This window comes from Oncorhynchus clarkii, chromosome 5 (assembly GCF_045791955.1).
Source record: "Oncorhynchus clarkii lewisi isolate Uvic-CL-2024 chromosome 5, UVic_Ocla_1.0, whole genome shotgun sequence".
In the NCBI taxonomy this organism is placed as follows: Eukaryota; Metazoa; Chordata; class Actinopteri; order Salmoniformes; family Salmonidae; genus Oncorhynchus; species Oncorhynchus clarkii.
The window spans coordinates 33,935,777-33,962,395 of record NC_092151.1 but is presented as its reverse complement, the minus strand read 5'-3'; the positions used below and the strand labels follow the sequence as shown (position 1 = coordinate 33,962,395).

At 45.6% G+C, this 26,619-nt stretch overlaps 1 protein-coding gene across 1 annotated transcript; it reads left to right on the top strand.

Annotated features, from left to right (window-relative positions):
* Nucleotides 1-395: 395 nt before the first annotated feature.
* LOC139408686 (dihydropyrimidinase-related protein 2-like) lies at nt 396-26,613 on the top strand. The gene is made up of 14 exons (XM_071152900.1): nt 396-683; nt 8,224-8,312; nt 8,533-8,717; nt 9,305-9,469; nt 11,126-11,187; nt 11,978-12,058; nt 21,022-21,090; nt 21,213-21,333; nt 21,490-21,646; nt 21,813-21,954; nt 22,186-22,356; nt 23,306-23,485; nt 24,219-24,393; nt 24,948-26,613. Exons 1-14 carry the CDS (start codon nt 636-638, stop codon nt 25,037-25,039), a joined length of 1,737 nt encoding a protein of 578 aa, XP_071009001.1. The 5' UTR covers nt 396-635; the 3' UTR covers nt 25,040-26,613.
* The last annotated feature ends 6 nt before the right edge of the window (nt 26,614-26,619 follow it).

Genomic DNA, 26,619 nt, shown 5'->3' with positions numbered 1-26,619 from the left:
GGTCTGCGCATGCTCTGAGAACATGCCTTGGTATTCTGTCTGGCCCTGCAGCCTTGCATTGTTAATCTGTTTAAAAGCTTTACTCAGATCAGCCATGGAGAGCAAGAGTCATCATGAACAACAGGTGCTTTCATGTAGGACGGTTTTGTTTTCCTCAAAGCAAGCATTAGTCATTTAGCTCATTTGAAAGTTTTTCTGCATTGAGCATCTCACAGCTGGCTTTGCAGGGGTGTAGCTAAAACTGTACTCCCTAATTCAGATTGAGAAATGCATAGCATAGTTCCTGATTTCTCAATGGATCAGGGCGGGGCTCTGCGCATGCACGTAGGGCTTCGTCAAGAGTGTCTGTCCCTCCCTCCCTCGGTGTGAGTCTGTCTGGCAAGGTTTGGCGCATCAGCGGAGAACAGGAGAGAGAGAGAGGACGTGATTTGGAGCTGCGGTTCTTTCCCTAGATTCTGCGAGCGGTGGCCTCCCGCTTTAGGACGCACGACTCCTTTTGGAATTGTACACTCTCTTTGCTGCTAACTTCCTTGCCTATTCCACACCGGCCTTATCCACCCGGCAAACCGCACTATTCTGAACACCCATTTCATTGATAGCGGTCCATTAAGCGCAGCAAGAGCAGAACAGCGAAGATGTCTGGGCAAGGCTATCAGGGCAAGAAGAACATTCCCCGCATTACAGTGAGTTAGGAAAACATGTATTCATTCCATTGAACATTGTGCATGTATTGCTACAACTATCCGTTCACCAGCAAAGATGTGCATCGCTAAAATGAGGCTTGTGATCCGAATTAGTTGAAGCTCTCTCGGGTAGCTTTAGGCTACATCTCAAAGGTGAACGACCTGTTTGCATAAACTGTGAAATGCATTCTGCACGAGCTCTTGGTGTAATTAACGGGGTCTTTAGGATTAACATGGAGAGGCCACATTTTTGAGACTATGTAAAGAAATGATCTTTCAAATGACAATGGGCTAAAATGGGCTATTACAGTTTTGCTTATCGGGTCAACACGCGTGATCGTTCTGGCTGTCTTTCAAATACTTAATTTATCTAAATTGTCTTTATTTGACAAGAAGAGAGCCTGAGGCTAGCTGGCCAACTTTGGATAGGCCAAATCACATCTGGCTCTTGTAAGACTCTCCTTGAAATCAATGTTGTCCTTGAATCATTTCCACATGTACAATTAATTCAGTCGCACGGCTGTGGTTTCGCGGACCCGCATTATAGGGGACATTTCCATGCCGATGTTCTTTGTCAGAGAACAGTATCTGGCCGGTTATCACCGTTCGCCAACGGGTGGAGCAAATGCATTAGCTTTCTCGCCTGTGCCCATCCGCTGCAATGTCTGATTAGTTTTTCTGGACAATTCCAACTCCGGTGAATTCGGTAAAATTGTTATTTATATATAGCCGGGTTTAGGACATATAACCCGTTATTGTTTACGGATTTTGTGTGACTCTGGGCAAGGCAGCAACCATGTCTCGCCCAAGATTTTAAATCATGGCGAGGAGAGAAAATCATAGGAAAATGACAAGAGAAGAAGAATGAAAGGGGGGCGGCAGAGGCTCCAGTTTCCTGCCGTGTCTCTCAGCCTCCACACTAATGAAGGGAAAGGGGCAAAAACGACTATAGACTCCCGCATGTCTTTCCATATTTATATTGCTGAACTGCATCATTTATAGGTTTTCGTCTCCAGCGGTCTATATGAACCCCTCAACTATTAATCCAACATTCATGCTTCCCAACCACATTGCAATGAACCTACCTATGCTTCAATACACAGTTGAAAAACACCTTTTGGCCTTTGTCTTAAGATCATAGGCCTACTTCTCCATGTAATGGATGTCCTGAAGATCTATAATAGTCTAAGCTTTTATGGGAAAAGTGCCTCTCTCCTCATTGCGTGTGCATGTGTGCTTTTTTTGTGGACAAAGAAAGCAATTTGAAAGGGGCTTTGGCTGGCATCCCGGTTGGTTACTCCAGCAGGCTGTCAGGCTGGCTGGGTCTGACAAAACTGATGCAGGTTTGGCCTAAACCCTGTCACATCCCACATCCTGCTCATATGGATACGGCAGCCGCCAGCCATGACCCGGTGAAGGGAGCAGGCTAGGGATACCCCACCTAATGATCTATTCACATAGTCACACACGCTATCATTCTGCGGTGCTCTGGCCCTTCTACTGAGCTGTCCTCATCCCTCTCTGAACTCCTGTTGCTAAACTCAGCCATTGTCCAACATGAGGATGACGGGAGAGACAGAGAAAGAATAGAGGTACGCCTAAAGTAGCCCATATTTCAGACTGCAAGAGATGAAAGAGCAAAATGGATAGACAGACAGATAAACAGGGGTGACTGCGAGTGCAGTACCAAGGGTGACTGCGAGTGCAGTACCAAGGGTGACTGAGAGTGCAGTACCAAGGGTGACAGAATGCAGTACCAAGGGAGCAGCCGCAGTTGTGTGTATGTGTGCCACACCCCTATGGCAGGGAGCAGTGAGCACACTGTGTTGTCTGCCTGTCATGTAGACAGCCTGTCACACACACATTTATGGAACCAAACAATCCCCTTCCTCGTACAGTCCAACAATCTTCTGCTTATCCAGGTCATATCCTTCTTATTTCATGCATTTATCAATTATCATAACACAGGATCAGCAGCCAGGGAGTGTCGTCACTGTTTCAAGGTAGATGTATATCTATGTGTATATCATATGTGTATGAATGTGTTTTGTGATTTTAGATCAGTTTATCATCCTCGCGCTCCAGGCTTTGCCCTGTCTTCACCCAGTTCTGGAATAGATTCCCTGAAGAGCCTAACAGTAAGTGTTAGATCTGAGGATCAGGAGCCATAGTAGCCCTAACAGCTGACTCAGATATAGAACATATACTCTGTGCCAGGGGAAAGAGAACATGAGGGCAGATAGAGAGAGATGAATGAAAGAGAAACTGAGAGAGTAAGAACAAAGTACAGTCAATCTAACATACTAAAACAATTCACTGCATAACCAAACACACGATCACTATAGATACACACAAAGAATGTGCTTGTATGCTACTTTCTGTATTTCATGTTAAGTCAATTGTGATTTTTTTGGTTGGGTGATTATGACAAACACCCCCCACAGAAACATAGGCGTACACACACACACAGTTGTTGAGATTGGAAAGTCAAAGGGCAGCAGGCAGGCTGCAGTACGAGGCTGTCGTCACCAGCTGGAGTGGTCAGCTGCAGACTAGGAAGCAGCACACTTCAGAGACGCCTCATCAAATATGAATGTCATCCTAAAATCACCACCTGGGGCTGCATTCAAAAGATGACTCATCCAACTCTCTCATGAATATGATTAGGTTCATTTACAGTCACACACTCACTCACTCAAAGTTACCATTGGAAAATGCGGAAACAGAAATAGATTTTTGGATTTATTGTTATTTAAGGGGAGGACTCTAAAGAGTTCCTGTATAAAACTGATGGACTTAACTGCAGGACGGACATATCATGAATACTTTAATGAGAGAGGTCTTCCTGTTGTTCCCAGGCTCTGGGGTCAAGAGTTCAGGAGTCAGTGGAATACCTGGGATAGGGCCACTGTGGATGCCATTTTATCCAGAAGCCTCTGGCCGTGTCAGAATACCACTACCAGCATTCTAAATAGTATGCATTTTGGGTATGCGAAAATACAAGTTACAGTATATAGAATGTAAAATTCAGTATGCCTTAAATGCCATGATTTCATACTCATTTCGGCTTTTAATTTAGTAGTGTTCGCTGCACATTATTGAGGAAGAGAATCGTCTTTCGAGACTCGCGTGTTTTTGTCTACCGCTGATAATCAGACAAGGGGACGCAATCTACCAAAATGAACAAATGGTGGGATTCCATGCAATTGCACATTATATGACACCTTCAGAGTATGGATGAGACTAGTATTGATATTTGTGTGTACTGCATTTGTTTTTTACTAAACGGTATGTTCTAAATAGTATGTAGTTAGTACGATTAGTACACAGTATGCAATTGAAGTAAGCAGTAGGCAAGCCAGATTTCAGACACGGCCCCTGTATCTTCCTGTTAGATCAGTCTCTGTTACTAAAGACAGTCCAGCCTCCCACAGTAATCCCATTATGCACTGTGGCCTGGGAAATTCCATGTTCACACATTACACAAAGCACACTCTTAGTTCTAAGGGACACTGACTGCCTGCCAAGAACACTTTTTTTCCTTCTACGCTGTGAGATATAATCCAGCATATCCCCATTCATAAACCCTTCAATGTGAGATAGTGTTTATTTATGTCCACTTCAGCAGCTGGGCACAGGAAGATAGGGGAAGGAATGGTGCCCCAGTGCAACCTGGGATTTCTCTCTGATTTCTCTCAAGGTTTCCTTTTTCTTTTAAGAGGATCCGGCGGCCGCTACACAGTACAGATGGTTGGCTCAACAAAATCCATGCTTCTAAATTGGAGCGTCTGTACAGTAGCAGTCATAGTCTGTGTGTCTTAAACCAGACAGCCACCCAGCATCTCCTGCAGTCTTTGATCAGGGGGACTGTGGCTATTCCAGATCCAGGGGACATAGAGCTGACGGGGCCTGAGGGCGGTTTCCTGTTCACCCATCCACTGGAAAGAAACTATTGGATCAGTAACTATTTGGATTAGGCATGCTTCTTCACCCCAGCTCCAGCTCACGTTCCCTGGGAGTTTTCCACTGGGAGAGAACAACACATGCTGTTCCTTGGTTACCTCATTTGACAGCGTTTGTCTTCGATCGAGGAAGGTTGCTCAGGCCCAGTAGAAATGGGCCCTGTCTATTGCTTCCATGCAATGTGTGAATAACTTCTTTGCCTAATGGTTTCAATTTTAACGTTTGATGTCACGTCTTCAACTACACGTCAGTAGTCTTTAATTCGAGCCCTCTAAAACATGATACATTGGACTGATCTGCCACACAGCGTGGAGAGAGGATGGTTCAATGCAACATCAATCCATCAGTCTATCTCTGATTGACCTCTAACCTATCCAGGCTCTAGTCTGGTGCTGGGCTTGGTTCAGATTTGTTTTTGCAGTTTAGGGAATTTCTGAAAACGGCTTCAACACTTAAATCTCAATTGAATAATTTGTATTAGGTCTGTATTAGTCGGTCAGAGATTAATGACCTGTTGTTGATATTAAACATTGACCAACACCCTAGGCATATTATTTGTCTAAGAGTTAAAACCCTGTTCAATTGAGTCAATATCCTGTTTGTGTGTGGATAGAACTGGTTCACTGTCATGTTTGGCTCAGGTCCAGAACAATCAAAAGATAGATGCTCTCTAAAAACATGATGCCCGATGGACGATCACAGGCCAAGCAGATTGGGTACTGACTTTGACCTGCAAATGCTTCTTTAAAAACAAGAACCGCTAAGTAGGTTAAAATAAGAAGAAACATGAAATAGGCGTGCACGTTTATAAACCAAACACAGTAGATTGAGTTTAAAAGCTCTTGACTGTTGTTATCATTGGACCTTTACTAAGAGTGACAGAGAATGACTTGTAATCCTGACACAGGACCACATTTTTCTGTAACCTTTCTTGCCGTTTTTGGTAATGTAAGAGTATCTAAAAATGTAATTATAGTTTTTAGATCATGGCTGTCTCACACATAGTTGTATGAATGTTTATGAATGGATTTCGGTAAAGGCCTCCAATTTATAGTCCATTTGGAATGTATTCATACCCCTTGACTTTTTCCACATTATGTTACAGCCTTATTTTAAAATTGAATAAATTGATGAGGGGCAGAGATGGTTGACCAAGGCCCTTCTCCCCCGATTGCTCAGTTTGGCCAGCTTTAGGACGAGTCTTGGTGTTTCCAAACTTTTTCCATTTAAGAATGATGGAGGCCATTGTGTTCTTGGGGACCTTCAAAGCTGCAGACATTTTTTGCTACCCTTCCCCAGGTCTATGCCTCGACACAACCCTGTCTCGGAGCTCTATGAACATTTCCTTCGACCTCATGGCTTGCTTTTTGCTCTGACATGCACTGTCATTTGTGGGACCTTATATAGATGTGTGTACCTTTCCTAACCATGTCTAATCAATTGATTTTACCACAGGTGGACTCCAGTCAAATTGTAGAAACATCTCAAGGATGATCAATGGAAACCGGATGCACCTGAACTCAGTTTCGAGTCTCAGAGCAAATACTTATGTATTACTTACATTTGCAAAAATAACACATCTCAAAACCTGTTTTTGCTTTGGCGTTATGGGGTATTGTGTAGATTGATGAAGAAAAAATCATTTTAGATTAAGGCTGTAACGTAACAAAATTTGGAAAAGGGGAAGGGGTCTGAATACTTTCCGAAATAGTGATAGTCAACCACTTGATTTTTGTTCAGTGAACAGTTGCTAAAACAGGATGGAATCATGTAGATGTGAGAATGGACTGGGTTCATCACTCCTGTCACACGAGTTATTCAAAATGTCCTGACATAGTCATCACTAATAATACATTCTTTGGGGGTTTGTTCGAAAGAGAGGAGAGAAATGTGTGTGCGCGTGCGTTTCTGCGTGTGTCTTTGTTTTATAGAATGTTTGTCAGTTGGCAGGGAACAAGTAACCACTTTTGTTGGGGAAAAAATATACCAAAGCATGTCAATGTCATAGAGATGAGTTTTCTATTCTTTAGTCCAAATGCATTTCGGGCGGGGCATTGTGAACCCCGTTGGAAAGCATTTCTGCTTGAGGCCAGGGCTTCTAGCAGGGAAACACGCTAGAGGCTGAAACTCAAACAGAGCAACCTTTGTTTGTGGAGGGGGCTAAATGCCTCGTGACCAGAATTGTGCCTCTCCACTTTTGGAGAGTAGGCCGTCGCCACTGGGGCAACACAGGGAGGTGCCAGGGGGCCGGCTCTCCCCTCTCTCAGTCTCGCACAGAAACAAGTGGCCTGGTGACAGAGGTATGGAAGACTGATTCCCAGTGAGGATGCCGGAGGGGCGTGTCCTGTGGCGTGCTCTGCTGCTTGTCATTGATTCATCAGTGCATTCCTCACCCTCATTTTGAGCCATGCTGGTATCATTCTACCTAGTCAATTATCCATTCGAAGATGCATGTTCCATATTTTGTTCCTGGTCACGACATGCTGTATTCAGCCATCTGTAATAAGCACACTGTACATCTGCGTTCCCTTTCTCCCTTCCTGTATTAGGATGTGCATGAAGCATTGATCACGCAGTCTCTCTTTAAGACTCATTCCAGGATGCTGCTCAACTCAGATCCTCCCCCGCTGCTGTATCTCTGTGTCTTTGGTAACGATTGAACTCCCGTTCCCTCTCTCCTATTGCTCCGCTTCTCGATCTCTCTCTCTCTCCTTTATTCTTACAATCCCAAACACTTTCTGTCCCGTTCTCTTTCTCACTCACATACTGTAATGGTTGAACAAGCTTCACCCAAGATCTGGTGCTGATCCAAACTATCCCTGCATGGAACTGCTTCTTCCTCTGTGGTGTGTGTGTGTGTGTGGTGTGTGTCTGCGCGTCTGTGTGTGAGAGAGAGAGAGACTTACAACACAAGCCATCCATAATCAAATAGATCATGCCAGCCCAACACAACCAGTTGGGGCAACCATAAACATTGTGGGAGGATAAGTTGTTCCTTATCATCACAGAACTCACTTGGACGAAGCCTAATATCCCCATGACGCAACAAGGCAGAACATCAGATAATGCTGTGACAGTGACACATGATGTGACACTACCCAATACAGCAGAGAGGCATCACCCCATGGTGGGGGTGATGGGACATGTAGGGGGGTTAAGTCTTTTGGCTTGTCTTTAGTATTTTACGTGTCTGTATTTAGTATATTAATAGCACAGTGTTAGCTGATGCTTCCTGTAAAGAAAGTGGCTGGTACTGCGGTGGTGCCAAATACAATACTCACCATCATGAGCTCATTTTTATTAGGCCATATAAATGCCCAGGACGTTCTTTGTCCGTTACATTCTGGTGTCTGCTTTCCCACACTGACATTAAAGGCTTTTCCTAAAGGAACGCTTACTTCACTGTGTTAACTCTGTGAGAATGAAGAGAACTGGATATGTGTATACTAACTAATGAATGAATGAATGACAGTTGGCAACCCATCCCTTACAGGATGAATTGACACATAAAGAAACATTATCTTGATTCACAGTGAATTCTTCATCTAATAATAGTTTTTTTTTAATGATCTTGTAGAGTGACCGTCTCCTGATCAAAGGGGCCATAATCGTGAACGATGACCAGTCCTTCTGTGCTGACATCTACATGGAGGATGGTCATATCAAGTGAGTTTCACAACAACGACTACATGCTCTATTTCTCAGAAGTTAACTACCTCTGCACCATCCTTACCATGCGTTAGACTTTTAACACTGGTTGTTGTTTGCTTTTACAGACTAAATTGCAGTCTATAACTCTATAGCAACTCTCTCTCTTTTTCTCTTTCTCACTCTCTCTCTCTTGCTTTCCCTTCTCTCTCTTTATCTCTCTTCCGCTGACTCCCAGACAAATTGGCGAGAACTTGATAGTGCCCGGTGGGGTGAAGACCATCGATGCCCACGGGCGCATGTTGATGCCAGGGGGCATTGATGTGCACACACGCTTCCAGATGCCCGACCGGGGCATGACCTCGGTGGACGACTTCTACCAGGGCACCCGCGCCGCTCTGGCAGGGGGCACTACCATGATCAGTATGTACACTACCACCTACCCACTTTCTGTCCTCCCCCTCTCAGGGCACAGTGCCAGCTCCATCTATGGCAGCACCAGGTCCCGAGTCCATAAAGTCTCATCTGCTACAGACTAGCGTGCCACCAAGTGCTGCTGAGTGCTGTGAAAAGTGGACTAGGGAGGACGTCCAAAACTTTTTTCTAGTTGTTTATCCACTCTCCTCCTTATTGCTCAGTAATATCATGGCCTACCTGTAGCGTTCCTAGAGTTCTACTGAATATCCTAGCTGCCTCAGTAAAAGTCCATCTCCCTGCTCAGCAGTTACACAGACTCCTGAAGCGTAAGGTGGCTTTATCACATCGTGCAGAATGCTGACTCCTGCTGCTCTGCACTGCAAAGTCCAGAGCCATCTCTGTAAATGGGTCATGTCACGAAACAGAGGCTTACTGGGTCACAGTGCAGTACAGTACAATCTGGTGGATGAAACATGATGCAAGATCCTGATCTAGGCTTTTAATCTGACCTACTGCATATCATGGTTGAATGTGACCAGAACAATAAGAATGAACCAATTTACTAAACAACTGTATGTGTGTGTGTCCACTAGTTGACCACGTGGTTCCGGAACCCGGGGTCAGTTTGCTGTCTGCCTTTGAGCAGTGGCGTGAGTGGGCGGACAGCAAGTCGTGCTGTGACTACTCTCTACATGTGGACATCACTGAGTGGCACAAGGGAGTCCAGGAGGAGATGGAGGCCCTTGTCAAGGACCACGGTACAGACACATCCACATTAACATCTCATAATGTGATATAGTACATTTTGATTGGTTGTGTTCATGTTTTCTCTTTCTGTATGGTTGCTAGATTTCCTACATGTACAGTACCAGTCAAAAGTTTGGACACACCTAGTCATTCAAGGGTTTTTCTTTCTTTATTTATTTTTTTGAAATTGTAGAATAATACTGAAGACATCAAAACAATGAAATAACACATATGGAATCATGTAGTAGCCAAAAAAGTGTTAAAAATATAAAAATATGTTTTAGATTTTATATTCTTCAAAATTGCCACCCTTTGCCTTGATGACAGCTTTGCACACTCTTAGAATTTTCTCAACCAGCTTCACGAGGAATGCTTTTCCAACAGTCTTGAAGGAGTTCCCATATATGCTGAGCACTTGTTGGCTGCTTTTCCAAACTCTGCTGTCCAACTCATCCCAAACCATCTCAATTGGGTTGAGGTCAGATGATTGTGGAGGCCAGATCATCTGATGCAGCACTCCATAACTCTCTTGGTCAAATAGCCCTTACACAGCCTGGAGGTGTGTTGGGTCATTGTCCTGTTGAAAAACAAATGATAGTCCCACTAAGCACAAACTAAATGGGATGGTGTATTGCTACAGAATGCTGTGGTAGCCATGCTGGTTAAGTGTGCCTTGAATTCTAAATACATCACCTACAGTGTCACCAGCAAAGCACCATCACATCTCCTCCATGCTTCACGGTGGGAACCACACATCCGTTCACCTAGTCTCACAAAGACAGGATGGTTGGAACCAACAATCTCAAATTTGGACAATTTATACTCATCAGACCAAAGGACAGATGTCCACCAGTCTAATGTCCATTGCTCGTGTTTCTTGGCCCAAGCAAGTCTCTTCTTATTATTGGTGTTTTTTATCAGTGGTTTCTTTGCAGCAATTCGACCATGAAGGCCGGATTCACGCAGTCTCCTCAGAACAGTTTATGTTGAGATGACTGTTACTTGAATTCTGTGAAGCATTTATTTGGGCTGTAATTTCTGAGGCTGGTAACGTTAATGAACTTGTCCTCTGCAGCATATGTAACTCTGGGTTTGCGACTGCACTTGAAGAAACTTGAAGTTCTTGAAATTTCCGTATTGACTGACCTTCATGTCTTAAAGTAATGATGGACTGTCGTTTCTCTTTGCTTATTTGCACTGTTCTTGCCATAGTATGGACTTGATCTATTACCAAATAGGGCTATCTTCTGTATACCCCCCTACCTTGTCACAACACAACTGATTGGCTTAAATCCACAACTGTACTTTTTACAAGGCACACCTGTTAATTGAAATGCATTCCAGGTCAACCTTATGAAGCTGGTTGAGAGAATGCCAAGAGTTTGCAAAGCTGTCATCAAGGCAGAATCTCAAATATATTTTTATTTGTTTCACACATTTTTGGCTACTTCATGATTCCATATGTGTTATTTCATAGTTTTGATGTTTTCACTATTATTCTACAATGTAGAAAATAGTAAAAATGAAGAAAAACCCTGGAATGAGTAGGTGTGTCCAAACTTTTGACTGGTGTACTGTATGTTCATATGTTACTGGTCTCTTCGCCTCTCTTTGTTTCTCATCCCAACTCTCTGTACCTTCCTTTGACACGTGCTCTCTCTCCTCAGGTGTCAACTCTTTCCTTGTTTATCTGGCTTATAAGGGTGTTTTCCAGCTTGCTGACTCTCAGGTATGACTTACCTTATCATATGGTAGCTTTTTTTTTAAACGTTGGCTCCCTGTTTGTCTTACAGGAAACACACATCGATCGCTACCGCCACAAAGGACATGAATGGTTAAAATAATCTTTAAGAAAAAAGTATGAAAGGAATTCACCTCTTTTTGCACCACATTAACTGTACTGTTGAAAGTTATGGGACAAAATCACACTGAATGCTCAATTACATGCACTGTAAGACTTTATATACTGTAGCTCTCCAGCCCTCCCCACCCAGCATATCCCATGGCCTGCTCTGGGCTGAGTTGAGGAGGGAGTGTGGGGGAGGTTGAGGCATTAATTGTGTGTGTCTCCAGTGGGAGTAAGGGACGATGAAAGAATGCACCAGTCCAAGTCTTTGTGTCTGACTCATGGTGAAACAGATTAATCTTGGACTGGAGGCTCCTTTGAAAACGGCCCGCGTTGGTCTTTGCACCTGTGTGAGGAATTCATTCAGGCTGCTTGGCCAGAGCATTTCATTCTGTTTTGTGCAGGTCTCCCAAGGCAACCTATGGTAGCTCTTTATTATATTTCTGCCTTTTGGGAGATGACTCATACAAGACTCACACATCGCTCATACATCAGTAACAGGTTCTCCTCTACCACTGTTGTATTTGAGACCTTCAGAGTGAGTTTGCATGGTGAAATTGGCATTATTGTTCACTTTGCTCTGGTATCAGAGTATCCTCATTTAACTTTACCCTGTCTGTTCTATGACCCATCTGTGGTTGTCTCAGGCTGCTGACATGGTTATGTCCTGTAGGTCTATGAGGTGTTCAGTGTGATCCGGGACCTGGGGGCCATCGCTCAGGTCCATGCTGAGAACGGAGACATTGTGGCTGAGGTAAGACCTGAGGCTAATGGGGTAAGGCGGTTTTCTCTTTCTAAAATGGCTCCGGAAGAAATGGCAGCAGTTTTACGGGCGCCCAACCAATTGTGCTATTATGTTTGTTTTTTTTCGCGTTATTTGTAACTTATTTTGTACATAATGTTTCTGCAACCGTATCTTACGGCAAAAAAAGAGCTTCTGGATATCAGGACAGCGATCACTCACCTCAGGTTAGTATTTCTTCTTCGACAAGCAGGACGCACAGGACATTCTCCGAACTCCCGACAAGGCCAACATCTCAGTTATTGTCAAGAGGAAGAGACGCAGGTATAGAGGACACAGAGTGGGGTGCCCCCAGAGTGGGGTGATTCGCAAAAGGCGAGTTGGAAAGCTGCCGTTTCCATCGATATTACTCGCCAACGTGCAATCATTGGACAATACATTAGACGAGGTACGATCACGAATATCCTACCAACGGGACATCAAAAACTGTAATATCTTGTGTTTCACGGAATCGTGGCTGAATGATGACATGGATATTCAGCTAGCGGGATTTACACTGCACCGGCAAGATGGAACAGCACACTCCGGTAAGACGAGGGGGGGCGGTCTGTGCATATTCGTAAACAACAGCCAGTGCATGAAATCTAAGGAAGTCTCTAGATTTTGCTCGCCTGAAGTAGAGTATTTTGTGATAAAATTCAGACCACACTATCTGCTTAGAGAGTTTTCAGCTATACTTTTCGTGGCTGGGGCGGCAGGGTAGCCTAGTGGTTAGAGCGTTGGACTAGTAACCGGAAGGTTGCAAGTTCAAACCCCCGAGCCGACAAGGTACAAATCTGTCGTTCTGCCCCTGAACAGGCAGTTAACCCACTGTTCCTAGGCCGTCATTGAAAATAAGAATTTGTTCTTAACTGACTTGCCTAGTTAAATAAAGGTAAAATAAAAATAAAAAAATGTTTTACTACCACAGGTAGATGCTGGCACTAAGACCACACTCAGTCAGCTGTATAAGGAAATAAGCAAACAGGAAACCGCTCATCCAGAGGCGGCGCTCCTAGTAGCCAGAGACTTAAATCAGTTCTACCTCATTTCTATCAACATGTTAAATGTGCAACCAGAGGAAAAAAAATCTAGATCACCTGTACTCCACACACAGAGACACGTACAAAGCTCTCCCTCGCCCTCCATTTGGTAAATCCGACCACAATTATATCCTCCTGATTCCGGCTTACAAGCAAAAAATTAAAGCAGGAAGCAACAGTGACTCGGTCTATAAAAAAAGTGGTCAGATGAAGCAGATGCTAAACTACAGGACTGTTCTGCTATCACAGACTGGAACATGTTCTAGGATTCTTCTGATGGCATTGAGGAGTACACCATATCAGTCACTGGCTTTATCAATAAGTGCATCGAGGACCTCGTCCCAACAGTGACTGTAAGTACATATTACATACCCCAACCAGAAGCCATGGATTACAGGCAACATTCGCACTGAGCTAAAGGGTAGAGCTGCCGCTTTCAAAGTGCGGGACTCTAACCCAGAAGGCTATAAGAAATCCTGCTATGCCCTTCGACGAACCATCAAACAGGCAAAGCGTCAATACAATGCTAAGATTAAATCATACTACACCGGCTCCAACGCTTGTCTTATGTGGCAGGGTTTGCAAACTATTACAGACTACAAAGGGAAGCACAGCCGCAAACTGCCCAGTGACCCAAGCCTACCAGACGAGCTAAATCACTTCTATGCTTGCTTCGAGGCAAGCAACACTGAGGCATGCATGAGAGCATCAGCTGTTCCGGACGACTGTGTGATCACGCTCTCCGTAGCCGACGTGAGTAAGACCTTTAAACAGGTCAAAATTCACAAGGCTGCTGGGCCAGACGGATTACCAGGACGTGTGCTCCGGGCATGTGCTGACCAATTGGCAGGTGTCTTCACTGACATTTTCAACATGTCCCTGATTGAGTCTGTAATACCAACATGTTTCAAGCAGACCACCATAGTCCCTGTGCCCAAGAACACGAAGGCAACCTGCCTAAATGACTACAGACCCGTAGCACTCACATCCGTAACCATGAAGTGCTTTGAAAGGCTTGTAATCGCTCACATCAACACCATCATCCCAGAAACCCCAGACCCACTCTAATTTGCATACCGCCCCAACAGATCCACAGATGATGCAATCTCTATTGCACTCCACACTGCTCTTGCCCACCTGGACAAAAGGAACTTCTATGTGAGAATAATATTAATTTACTACAGCTCAGGGTTCAACATCATTGTGTGACCCCCCCCAACCCCTCTTTTACGCTGCTGCTACTCTCTGTTTATCATATATGCATAGTCACTTTAACTATACATTCATGTACATACTACCTCAATTGGGCCGACCAACCAGTGCTCCCGCACATTGGCTAACTGGGCTATCTGCACTGTGTCCCACCACCCACCAACCCCTCTTTTACGCTACTCTCTGTTTATCATATATGCATAGTCACTTTAACCATATCACATTGTTCATACTACCTCAATCAGCCCGAATAACCGGTGCCTGTATATAGCCTTGCTACTGTATATAGCCTCGCTACTGTTATTTTTCACTGTCTTTTTTTTTACTGTTGTTTTTATTTCTTTACTTACCTATTGTTCACCTAATACCTTTTTTCGCTGTTGGTTAGAGCCTGTAAGTAAGCATTTCACTGTAAGGTCTACTACACCTGTTGTATTCGGCGCACGTGACAGATTCCAAGAACACAGGATGAGATGTTACTATCCTTTGTGCGGCCAGCGACAGGGTGATCAATCCTACGCTTGCGTCCCATTCCCAATTAGTCATAGGAGTTGCCTTGTTGATGATAGCCAACATCCCATGGGACTATGCATGGCAGGGGCATCCTCCTCCCTGAGTCAAGCATTGTTGACCGCATACCTCCTGGCCCTCTCACTTCGGGGCCCAGCTGGGGTCTTTCCTCTTCATCCAGAGCCACTGACTGCTGCCTTCTGCCGCCTCCAATACAGCTTTGATTGCCGAACGCTGGCTCTGGCCCTTAATTCCAAGGTCTCTAAGCAGTCTGGTTGTAGATGTTGCCACAAAACCTCTGCAGCCCACCTCCACTGGTCGGACTTCTGTGTTCCAGCCATGATGCCGTGCTTCGGCAGCTAGATCGGCATAGCGCAGATGCTTTCGCTCATAAGCCTCATCTACTGAGTCCTCCCAGGGAGCTCAATGATGAAGACCTTCTTGAGCGAACGGGACCAGAGCACCATGTCAGGTCTTAGGGTGGTGGTTGCGATCTCCGGAGGAAACACAAGTTGCCGGCCAATGTCAGCTAGCATTTTCCAGTCGCAGGCCAAGCGCAGCTGGTCTCGCTCTAATGGTGTCGAGCCGCGCTTCGGTGGTTTAGCCCCTTCGCGGACAAAGTTTGTCCGTAAGGGGTGTGATGCTGCTGGGGGTGGTAGGGAGTTGGTGGCAGCTCGCTTGTCCTCCAGGGCGGACGCAAGGTTTTTAAGGACTTGGTTGTGACGCCAAGTGTGGCGTCCTTGGGTGAGGCTTGTTTTACACCCTGTGAGAATGTGCCTGAGGTTGGCTGGCATGGAACAGAGGGCACAGTCCGGATCTTCACCATACCATTGGTGAAGATTAACTGGAGTTGGAAGGACATCATATGTTGCTCTGATGGAGAAGCTCAAACGCCTCGCTTCCATGGCCCACAGATCCTTCCAGCTGATCTTCCTCTTCTCCACACTATCCCATCGAGTCCACTGTCCCTGTTTGGAAAGAGAGACTGCCTTGGCCCACCTTGCAGCCTCCTCCTGATGGCGTACTTCCTGCACTACCATCTTCCGCCGCTCTGGTGCAGTGGCCTTACTCCAAGCAGCACGGCTAGTTAGCCCAAGGCCTCCTCTCCCTTGCTGAACATGACCCACAATGTCAGCATGTCTGAGGGCTGCTGTTGCCTCCTGGACTGCTTTTCCTGGCCTCCATTTGCGCCCAGTTGCCAAGGTCGGCGCGTTGTTGCTCACCACTGGGTCTCGAGATTCATTCAGTGTCATCTGGAGCCTGGTTTTTGAACAATTCCTCTGTTAGACTGGTGAGGGGCAGCTTGAGGACACCATCTCCATAGAGGCCTATGGTGGTAAGGCATTGTGGAACTCCGAACCACTTCTTTAAGTAGCCTGTGACTCCTCTTTCCATCTTCTCCACTGTTGAGATTGGAACCTCATACACTGCTAAGGGCCACAACACCCGGGGTAGGAGACCAAACTGCAGACACCAGGCCTTTAACTTTCCAGGTAGCTGGGTGTTGTCGATGAACTGTAGGCTACTACTGATGTCTTTGCGCAGCTGTTGCACCTGGTCTTTGTCCTTCAGGCTTGCATCATACCACCTTCCAAGGCTTTTTACCGGCTGCTCAGACACTTTTGGGATTTGGTCATCTCCGATGAAGAATTTCAGGTCAGAGAGTACTCCCTTCACAATCGAGATGCTGCGTGACTTAGATGGTTTAATCTTCATACGGGCCCCAGCTGATGTTCTCCTCAAGTTTTCTGAGCAGTCTCCTGGTGCATGGGACAGTGGTGGTCAATGTTGTAATGTCGTCCATGTAGGCTCTGAGTGGAGGGAGTCGGAAACCAGAGTCGACTCGCTGTCCACCAGCAACCCATTTTGAGGATCTGATGATAACCTCCATTGCCATTATGAATGCCAATGGAGAAATGGTACATCCCGCCATTATACCTACATTCAGGCACTGCCATGAGGTGGTGAACTCTGAGGTGGTGAAGCAGAACTGCAGATCCTGGAAGTACGACTTCACCAGGGTTGTGATGGTGTCCGGTATATGGAAAAATCTGAAGGCAGACCACAGGAGTTCATGGGGCACAGAGCCAAATGCATTGGCGAGGTCGAGAAAGACTACATGGAGGTCCCTTTTTTCCACCTTGGCCATTTGGATCTGGTGCCAGATCATGCTGGAATGTTCCAAGCAGCCAGAGAACCCTGATATTCCTGCCTTCTGTACAGATGTATCAACGTACGCATTCCTTTGCAGGTACTCGGCCATCCTCTGGGCAATGACCCTAAAGAAGATTTTACCCTTGACATTCAGTAAGGAGATTGGGCGGAATTGGCTGATGTTCACTGCATCCTTCTCCTTAGGGATCAGGACCCCGCCTGCCCTACGCCACACTTTGGGTATTATCTTATTTTTCCAAGCTGTTCTCATAAGCCTCCAGAGGAACCTCAGGACGTCTGGTGCGTTCTTATACACATTGTACGGGACTCCATTTGGCCCCGGGGCTGATGCTGTTCTTGCCCGTCGAACTGTGTTTTCCACCTCTTTCCATGTCGGAGGGCTGGTCTGAATATGATGTTCCGGGGGTTCAATGGGTGGGATATCTGATGGGATTGCCAGATGTTCATGTCGCTTTGAGTCAAAGTTTGTTGTTCTCAGGTGCTCCTCTAGGTCTTTCTTTGTTGTTTTTAGAGCTCCACTTTTTTCCTTCGTGAAGAGACTTTTAAGGAACTTGAAGGGATCTTTATAGAATCGAGTTCTAGTCTTCCTTCTGCGTTTCCGTAGGTTCTCTGCTCTGCGGAGGGATGCCAACCGGGTTTTGATATCAGCCTGAAGTGCCTCTATGCCCTCCTTTTCCACTTCCGAGGCCTTCTTCCACTGTTTCTTAAGCTGTCGCCTTTCTTGAACGAGGCGCTTGATTTCTTGTTGCCTCCTGGAAACTGGTGGGGTTGGAACCTTTCTCCCGCTTTTTGCCTCTTCCACTCCAAATCTTTCTGTCCCGTACTCATAGATAATGTCCCCCATTATCTCCAACTTCTTCTCAGATGTGCCTCGAAGTTTCTCGAGGGTCAAGGTAAGGTTCACTGTTTCCCACAACTTCTTGTCACTGGCGCCAGGCCACTTCACATACGGCCTGTGCCCTGGTAGTCTCCTCTCGACTACAGGTCTGGGAGGCTCGGTGAGTTCCACTCCTGTTGTTGGTTCCACCTCAGTTGTTACTTCGGTGCTTGAGTTTACGTCCTCCATGACAGTGGTACTGATGCACTGCAAACTATGGTTTGCGTCCAGTTGCTGTGCTTCATTCGACTGATTTGATCGCTTTCGCAGAAAGTAATCAATGCGAGGCCTCTGTCTCTCTTTACCCAAACACCCCTTCTTCCCCTGGTGGATCCTCAACCCATGGTGTGATGTAACTTTCCTCCAACCACAGACACATACCTGCATCTGTTTGTGGCCCGCTGTTGCAGCAGAACATGTGACAGTTGCTGTGGTGTTCTCTTGTGCTGTGCTCTCATTACTCGTAGTCGTTTCCGGTCCAGTCGTTACCATGTTGTCAGCCGATGAGTCATCTTCCGCCCCCGCTCTCGCAGACTCTAGGGGTATTCTCGTATGTTGACTTTCTGTAGGTAAAGCGGGTGTTTCCAACACTGCGAAGCATGGGAAACTACAGAAATGGGAAGCTACCCCATGACTGTCCCAGTGGGGTCTATTCCCTCCTGTCAGCGGTCTCTCCGTGCCGCCACAAGGACTTTCCCCTGTTGTCAGCTGATCTTTCTCAGCAGTCACTGGACAAGTCCAGATATTCAGATTCCAAGAACACAGGATGAGATGTTACTATCCTTTGTGCAAGCACTTCCAAGAGTTACAAATAAACTTTGATTTGATATTGTCACACCGACCTTCTCAATATTGCCGACTTAGTACACAAGGGGGTGCCAAACAAACACAGAATGCTAACAAAATGAGCACAAGTAATAACGAATTTCCAAGGGGGTTGCTAGCTAAATATGCTAATGAGCGAAAACAAAAATAAGCGATTTGCAAAGACAGTCAATCCAGCTCGTGTGCGTGTGTGTGTTTGTGTGTGTGTAAGTTTGGACATTTACAAGCGAATGTGAACGAGAGACATTGTGCAAATTGTGGCAGCCCAGGGGACAATAAATAGGACACACAATAAATAAGACAGCGAGAGTCGGTTTTGCGGTGCTTAAACAAATGTTGTTCTTTAATAAAGGTTGGGGGGAACGGGGAGGGGAGAAATACATCTGAAAGGCTTCTCATGTAACGGGTGGGTCACTGTGTTCAGTGTGGCTGTTCCTCGGACCGTCTGTGTTCATTTTAATTTTTTTATTTCACCTTTATTTAACCAGGTAGGCCAGTTGAGAACAAGTTCTCATTTACAACTGTGACCTGGCCAAGATAAAGCAAAGCAGTATGACACATACAACAATACAGAGTTACACATGGAATAAACAAACATACACTCAATAATACAGTAGAAAAATTTATATACAGCATGTGCAAATGAGGTAGGATAGGTAAGGCAATAAATAGGCCATGGTGGTAAATGAATTACTATATCGAAATTAAACACTGGAATGATAGGATGTGCAGAAGATGAATGTGCAAGTTAAGATACTGGGGTGCAAAGGAGCAAGATAAATAAATAAATACAGTATGGGGATGAGGTAGATTGGATGGGCTATTTACAGATGAGCTATGTATAGGTGCAGTGATCTGTGAGCTGCTCTGACAGCTGGTGCTTAAAGTGTCCATATGAACAAAAAAGAGAGTGAGAGTGATGAGTCTGGGGTTTCAATACTTGCGCTGGGAGTCGTTGTGTCTGGGAATGGGTCCTCTTGCTTTGGGTCCAAATAAAAGGAAGAGAGAAAGTTGAGTCAAACATTACCTAGTATCTTCTTTGTCGTCTGATTGAGGTGCTTATCATACTCACTGCTGTTTTTCTGGGGTCTAGGAGTACCCTCTGCCTGTCTACCCAAGCGCCCGAGTGACTGCACCTCTACTTATACCCATTTGGGGTAACGAGGGAACGGTGGGACCAATTCCAGGTCCAATTGGTTGCAGCACCTGGACTGGGTAGTATGGGTGTTGAATCACCAGCCCCAGTCGGTGCCTGTAGAGCTGTCCAAGGTGCTGACTCACCTTAGCCTCTGTAGCCCTCTGGAGCTGACTACGGTCCTGCTCTTTCCTTGTAGCTCCCTGCTGGCCCCCGGGTTGCCACAAAAGGAACAAAGTTTGGACGCATGCTTGTCTAAAGGACAAACTGTACTTGTGTACACACTGTGTCTGTGGAGTCTGGAGTTGCTAGGGCAACGGGCCTGCCTGCTCTGCTCAGAGAAGAGGGGGGGAGCAGACGGAGAGGAGAAAAAAAAGCAAGGAAATCAAGATAGCACTGGCAACTGTACAGATAACTCATCCAAAGGACTTTGACTTCTCAAACACGGCAGATGATGCCTCGTCACCTTATTAATTCAGCCACTTACTTAGATAACTAGCAAGTTAAACTCAGAATTCAGCATTTTTCACGCAGAAAGAAAAGATAAAACATAATAAATATCTTGCTGCGTTTTGTAAGCGCTCATCTAAAAATGCTTCTTTTTGTAATTTCTGCTCGGCATCTGACAAATGTTGTGCTTCAGTTTCACTTCTCTACTCGGATGAGAATTCACAAACAGGCATTCTATCACCAGACAGCACTGACTGATGTGTAGCTACTTTTCTCCGGTACTTTTCTCTGTGTAGCCAAGTTTCACTTCAAGCAAAACATTAGCAAATGTACCTGGCTACATTCTTTCTATGATAAACATTAGAAGTAGTTGCACGTCCCTGATCACTCTATTGAAGCAAAAAAAACGCTGTTGACTTTCAAAATAAAACGCGACCCCTGTCAATACACAGCCGGACAACACAGCTGGGCTCACCTGCACCCACTTTATCCCGTTGTGCTATTTACAAACAAACAGGTGACTGGCTTTCAACAGCATTGACAGTATGGAAAAACCATCCCGTGGCTACTCCCAAATACCCCGGTATATGGTATATACAGTATACCGCCAAAGCCCAGCTAACAATACACCATTTGCTGGACTATCAAAACCCGATCTATAATATCAAACACTGGACATTTTTAAAGCGTACCTCTTCTGTCCATGCAGGAGCAGCGTCGTATCCTGGAGCAGGGCATCACTGGACCTGAGGGACACGTCTTGAGCCGTCCTGAAGAGGTATAATGCATCAGCATTTGACCTCAGAGTTCTTACCTCTCTGTTTTTATCTTCCCTTTCTATTTTCAAAATGCGTCCTTGCAGGGTCACCTTGACCTCTGAACCCTGGGTGTGTCTTTCAGGTGGAGGCAGAGGCTGTTAATCGTTCGGTGACAGTAGCCAATCAGACCAACTGTCCCCTCTACGTCACTAAGGTGATGAGCAAGAGTGCTGCTGATGTCATCGCTCAGGCCAGGAAGAAGGGTGAGAGACTGTTGCTATGCTGTTGCTAGGGTACAAACATACAGAAAGATGAAGGGAAGATGCACATGTGTGAGCCAAAAAAAGGGAGAGGCACCATAATAGGTCAATAACATCATTCATTTTGTAATCACATGATGTTTCTGATTGGCCTTGCAGGCACGGTGGTGTACGGGGAGCCAATCACTGCCAGCCTGGGCACAGACGGCTCACACTATTGGAGCAAGAACTGGGCCAAGGCCGCCGCCTTCATCACGTCCCCGCCCCTCAGCCCAGACCCGACCACGCCCGACTATCTCAGCTCCCTGCTCTCCTGGTGAGAGCACTAACTCAGCACCATTACATTGGATTGGGTCATATGGACAAATATCCATATTCATATCGTGTAAACTGTTATCATGTTGACAAGGTAAAGTAGGACAATCATCCCACTGAGTCCAGGTGGCACAGTCTAATCTCTTGTCCTGTGCCTTCCTCCCCAGTGGAGACCTTCAGGTGACTGGCAGTGCCCACTGCACCTTCAACACTGCCCAGCGCGCCGTGGGCAAAGACGACTTCACCCTCATCCCCGAGGGTACCAACGGCACTGAGGAGAGAATGTCCCTCATCTGGGACAAGTGTGTGGTGAGAGACTACATGTTTTTTTATATATATATATATATATATATAGAACATACTCATATACAGTACATAATATATACAGTAGAACGTACAGTGTACATCATGTGTGTGTATGCATTGTGTGAATTTGCACATTCACACAACAATTGCGTACAAACTCATCTGTATCCATAAAAATTTGATTTTCTCCCAAAGTTAACTGCCCCATTCTCTGTGTTCCCCTGGCTCATCCAGGTGACAGGCAAAATGGATGAGAACCAGTTTGTGGCGGTCACCAGCACCAACGCTGCTAAGATCTTTAACCTGTACCCCCGTAAGGGCCGCATCGCTGTGGGCTCTGACGCCGACCTGGTCCTCTGGGACCCAGACGTCACCAAGATCATCTCAGCCAAGAGCCACAACTCGGTCAGTCAGTCACACACTCACTATGCACAAATATTATATCTTCAGAAAAGCACAGTCTACTGTATATCCAGCCATATGGTATTACACCACAGATTCATCTTCGGGAAACTGCCCAAAATTAAATTGTTAAACTTTGAACATTCAAGTGAACTTGAAGTTGAATTGCAATGGTTCTATGAAATTACCATATTGGTATTTTTATGGTCATCTGACTCCTGACCACGCATGATTGGTTGGGTTCCCCAGCTCTAGGGCGTGTGCATTATGGTAACTCAGAGGAGTGATGTCACCCCCAAACTCTGCCAGAGTACGGGAACATGTCATTTTTGATTGTTAGCAGCCAAATCACAGTGTGCGTGCGTGTGTATGTCCGTGTGTGTGCGCTTTTGCAATCTAATTGCTCTACCTCTCTGTGTTCTATGGTTTCTTTCTTTCCATTTGGTCATGAAATTGACTAATGTACATGGGTAAAATTGGTCATTCAGAGAGACATAGTGTGTGTGTAATGGGTGGTCCAGCCTCTTGGTGATCTCATGCTTTTTCTAAGCCCTGTGGAGCCCACTAAATGGCCATGACCTCAGTCCTAGTCAGCCAGTAGTTTTTACGAGGGTGGTTACACTCCACACTGCTCTCCACTGCCCACACCATCCTTGTAAGTGCCTGGTAACTCTGCTCCTCGCTGCCTGGCTAAATCAATGGTCTGTGGTGATCAATGATGCTATCTCAGGAGGGGTTTTCAATTGCCATTTATCTATCCTTTTCAAAACCCATAGGGGACACTTAATGATTTGAACATGATTTGGCCCACTATAAAACAGCAGTTCACTGGCAAAGGATGGAGGTCCTCCACACTAGTACTAAAACCAATCAACTCACACAAATCATAAGAAAAATGATCTATTGTACTACATTCTGTCTCTCCTCCTCTCTCCCCCTGTCACTCTTCCAGAATGTGGAGTACAACATCTTTGAGGGTGTGGAGGTGCGTGGCGCCCCCCTGGTAGTGATCAGCCAGGGTAAGATCGTGCTGGAGGAGGGGAACCTCCACACCACCGAGGGGTGCGGCCGCTTCGTGGGCCGGAAGCCCTTCTCGGACTACGTCTACAAGAGGATAAAGGCCCGCAGCAGGGTAAGGCACTGTTTTGGAGCTGCGTCATCGTGGTGTGCTGTCTTTTGCATTGATGTGTTTTATATCCAAGGGAGTGGGTTTCCTTTTCAAATACCCTGTATCATGTTAAGTTGTTGACTCATGATAAGATGAGGGTATTTGCTGACAAGTTGGATGTTGCGTTCCACTATCAGTAGCAGGGTAAAAGTTCTGTCACTGCAACAGATTTCCATCATATGGATTTTTTGGTTGTACAGTAGTTATTATATATTTTTTAAGGTATATACTGTATATATATTGTTTAATCAAATTGAAAAGGACTGGAGCTGGTCAAACTCGCAGTTTAATGTTCAAAATGATAATCTTTCCCTAAAAGCTTTTTACATGAAAGGGGAACTTAATTTAAATGACATGGGAGGTTCATTTACATGAAAGGGGAGGTTAATTTACATGACATGAGAGGTTAATTTACATGAAAGGGGAGGTTAATTTACATGACATGAGAGGTTAATTTACATGAAAGGGGAGGTTACTTTACATGAAAGGGGAGGTTAATTTACATGAAAGGGGAGGTTAATTTACATGAAAGGGGAGATTAATTTACATGAAAGGGGAAGTTCATTTCACCCTGCAGACAATCGATCTGAGATCGACTTAAGTTTAATTTATGGTGTTTTTGGGGGGGTTTAAACGATGCAGTAGGTTTGGGTTGTTTGATCTTGACTCTTGATTCTGCCTCCTCCCTGTTCTCCAGCTGGCTGAGCTAAGGGGTGTTCCCCGGGGGCTGTATGACGGGCCTGTCTGTGAGGTGTCAGTCACACCCAAAACTATGACTCCTGCCTCCTCTGCCAAGAACTCTCCAGCCAAGCAGGCAGTAGCCGGCGCCCAGCCTGTCCGCAACCTGCACCAGTCAGGGTTCAGCCTATCTGGTGAGGAGCACTGGGGTGGATCCATGAATCCATTCACTAGAGATATCTATCTGACATTATACCTATCTTTTTTTTTACCCCCCTTTTTCTCCCCAATTTTGTGGTGTCCAATTGTTAGTAGTTACTGTCTTGTCTCATCGCTTTAACCCCCGTAAGGACTCCGGAGAGGTGAAGGTCGAAAGCCTTGCGTCCCCCGAAACACAACCCAACCAAGCCACACTGCTTCTTAACACAGCGCGCAGCCAGCCGCACCAATGTGTCGGAGGAAACACCGTACACCTAGCCCGCCACAGGAGTCGCTAGTGCGCGATGAGGCAAGGATATCCCTGCCGGCCAAACCCCCCCTAACCCGGCCAATTGTGCACCGCCCCATGGGCCTCCCGGTCGCAGCCGGGCTCCGGCTCTGGGCTCGAACCCAGAGTCTCTGGTGGCACTGCGCCACCCGGGAGGCCTATACCTATTATAGTTTTGATGATAAACTATGATATGTTCATAACAATGAAAATGTCATAATACAGTGATATTGACTTCCTCCTCCTCTTCTGTACTTGTAGGTGCTCAAGTTGATGACAACCTTCCTCGGCGTAACACCCAGCGCATTGTGGAGCCACCTGGTGGCAGGGCCAACATCACCAGCCTGGGTTAACCTCTCCCATTGGCCACCAGGGGAAACGAGGGCTTGAGGAGAGGGGCATCAGGGACTAGGGGCCATTCCACCAGGAGCCAAACCAATTCTCCCCTCCTCAATCTCTTTCCCCCGTCTACCGCTCCGTACATCTCTCCCCCACTCTCTCTCCCCCGACACCCCACTATAAAGGAGACGCCTATAAAAAAAGATTTGCCTCATTGGAAGAAAAAAAGGAGACGAAAACAACAGCCCTTATTTGAGCACTTTTGACTGTATTATTTGGTGTTCTCTACTGTACTTTCTTCCTGCCATGTATCATTCAGTTTAGTTTTTGATGTTCATGTTATAGTAGAGGGGTCAAGTGAGACTAGACTGAGCAGTTTTAACACGGCCAAAAGGTCAAGACAGTGCATGTCGCATTTGCATGGAGGAAGTCCAATCTGTTTCCGTTAGTCTTTTTTCATTTTCAATGTAGGGTAAATGAAGTACGGAGACACATGGGTAACATGTTCTACATCAGATGAGTTGCGCTAACATTATGTAGTGAACAAACATGGAAGAGATAAGTCGCTTATGCTTTCCTCAATATTGATCTTTTCACTGGTTTGTGTTTGTTCTCTACTGTTTATACAGCCTTGCCCTCTACTGTGCTCGTCCTCTCCCACACGGTTAAGATCAGTACAGCACTGGCTACGATCAACACAATTTATTGACTTGTCCATTGTTATTGTTTAAAGCTGGTAGTATGCCATCCTTGTCCTCCGGGTTACGGGATGAGGCATGAGATTAGTAGTAAGCTGAACCACTGTTGAAAACCTTAAAGGAGCTTCTCACTGGTGCTCATCTCATGTCATCCCACCAGTAGCTTTGTTTAAAGGAATAAATGGACTGAAAAAACATGGTCCATATTTGGAAGCTGCTGTTGAGCCAGGAAAGTCCAGTAGATTAGAGGAGAAGGGGTTTTGGCAGGCTGTGAATAGAGCGCTGTATTACGTCTCCCAGGGAGAGGCCATCATGGAACTTAACGGCCCATGAGAGGAGATGTGACTCAAATGTAGGATGTTGGGAGGAGTGTAACCGGGCGGCAGCGAAGGAAGGAAGATTTGTCAGAATACTAGGGAATGCCCAATTTTTCATAGCCTCGTTCAACTCACCCTCTTTGCAAGATGGTGCCACACTCGTACTCAGCTACGCTATAGTACAGTATGTGCCCATATACCTCGCCTGAAGGGGATTGTGATCTATCACTGTAATGGGATCTTTGAGATTCATACACCATTTAATTGACAGTGTTGCAGTCAGCATCCCTCCCTCTGTTCTAGAATGTCCCAGTACCAACCAGTGCATTCAGAAGACTGAATGTCTTTCTGCTCCCGGCCTCCTCTTTTTAATTCATGCACTCCCCTTATCCTTTTTAACTCTTTATGTGCCTGAACCCACAGAAGTTGTACTGAGAGTTCGATTTTGTATTATTCTTATGATGGTAAGATAAACATGTAAAATAGCTGATGTTAACCGATACAAAGGTGCCAGATTTTGTTATTTCGTATTCCACTGATAGTGCTCCTTTAAAAACAACCATGCTTACTTAATATGTT

Coding starts and splice junctions, on each gene's coding strand:
- LOC139408686 (XM_071152900.1), top strand. CDS start 636: ATGTCTGGGCAAGGCTATCAGGGCAAGAAGAACATTCCCCGCATTACA. Junction 21,091..21,212: donor TCTTGAGCCGTCCTGAAGAG/GTATAATGCATC, acceptor TGTGTCTTTCAG/GTGGAGGCAGAGGCTGTTAA. Junction 24,394..24,947: donor GTCAGGGTTCAGCCTATCTG/GTGAGGAGCACT, acceptor CTGTACTTGTAG/GTGCTCAAGTTGATGACAAC.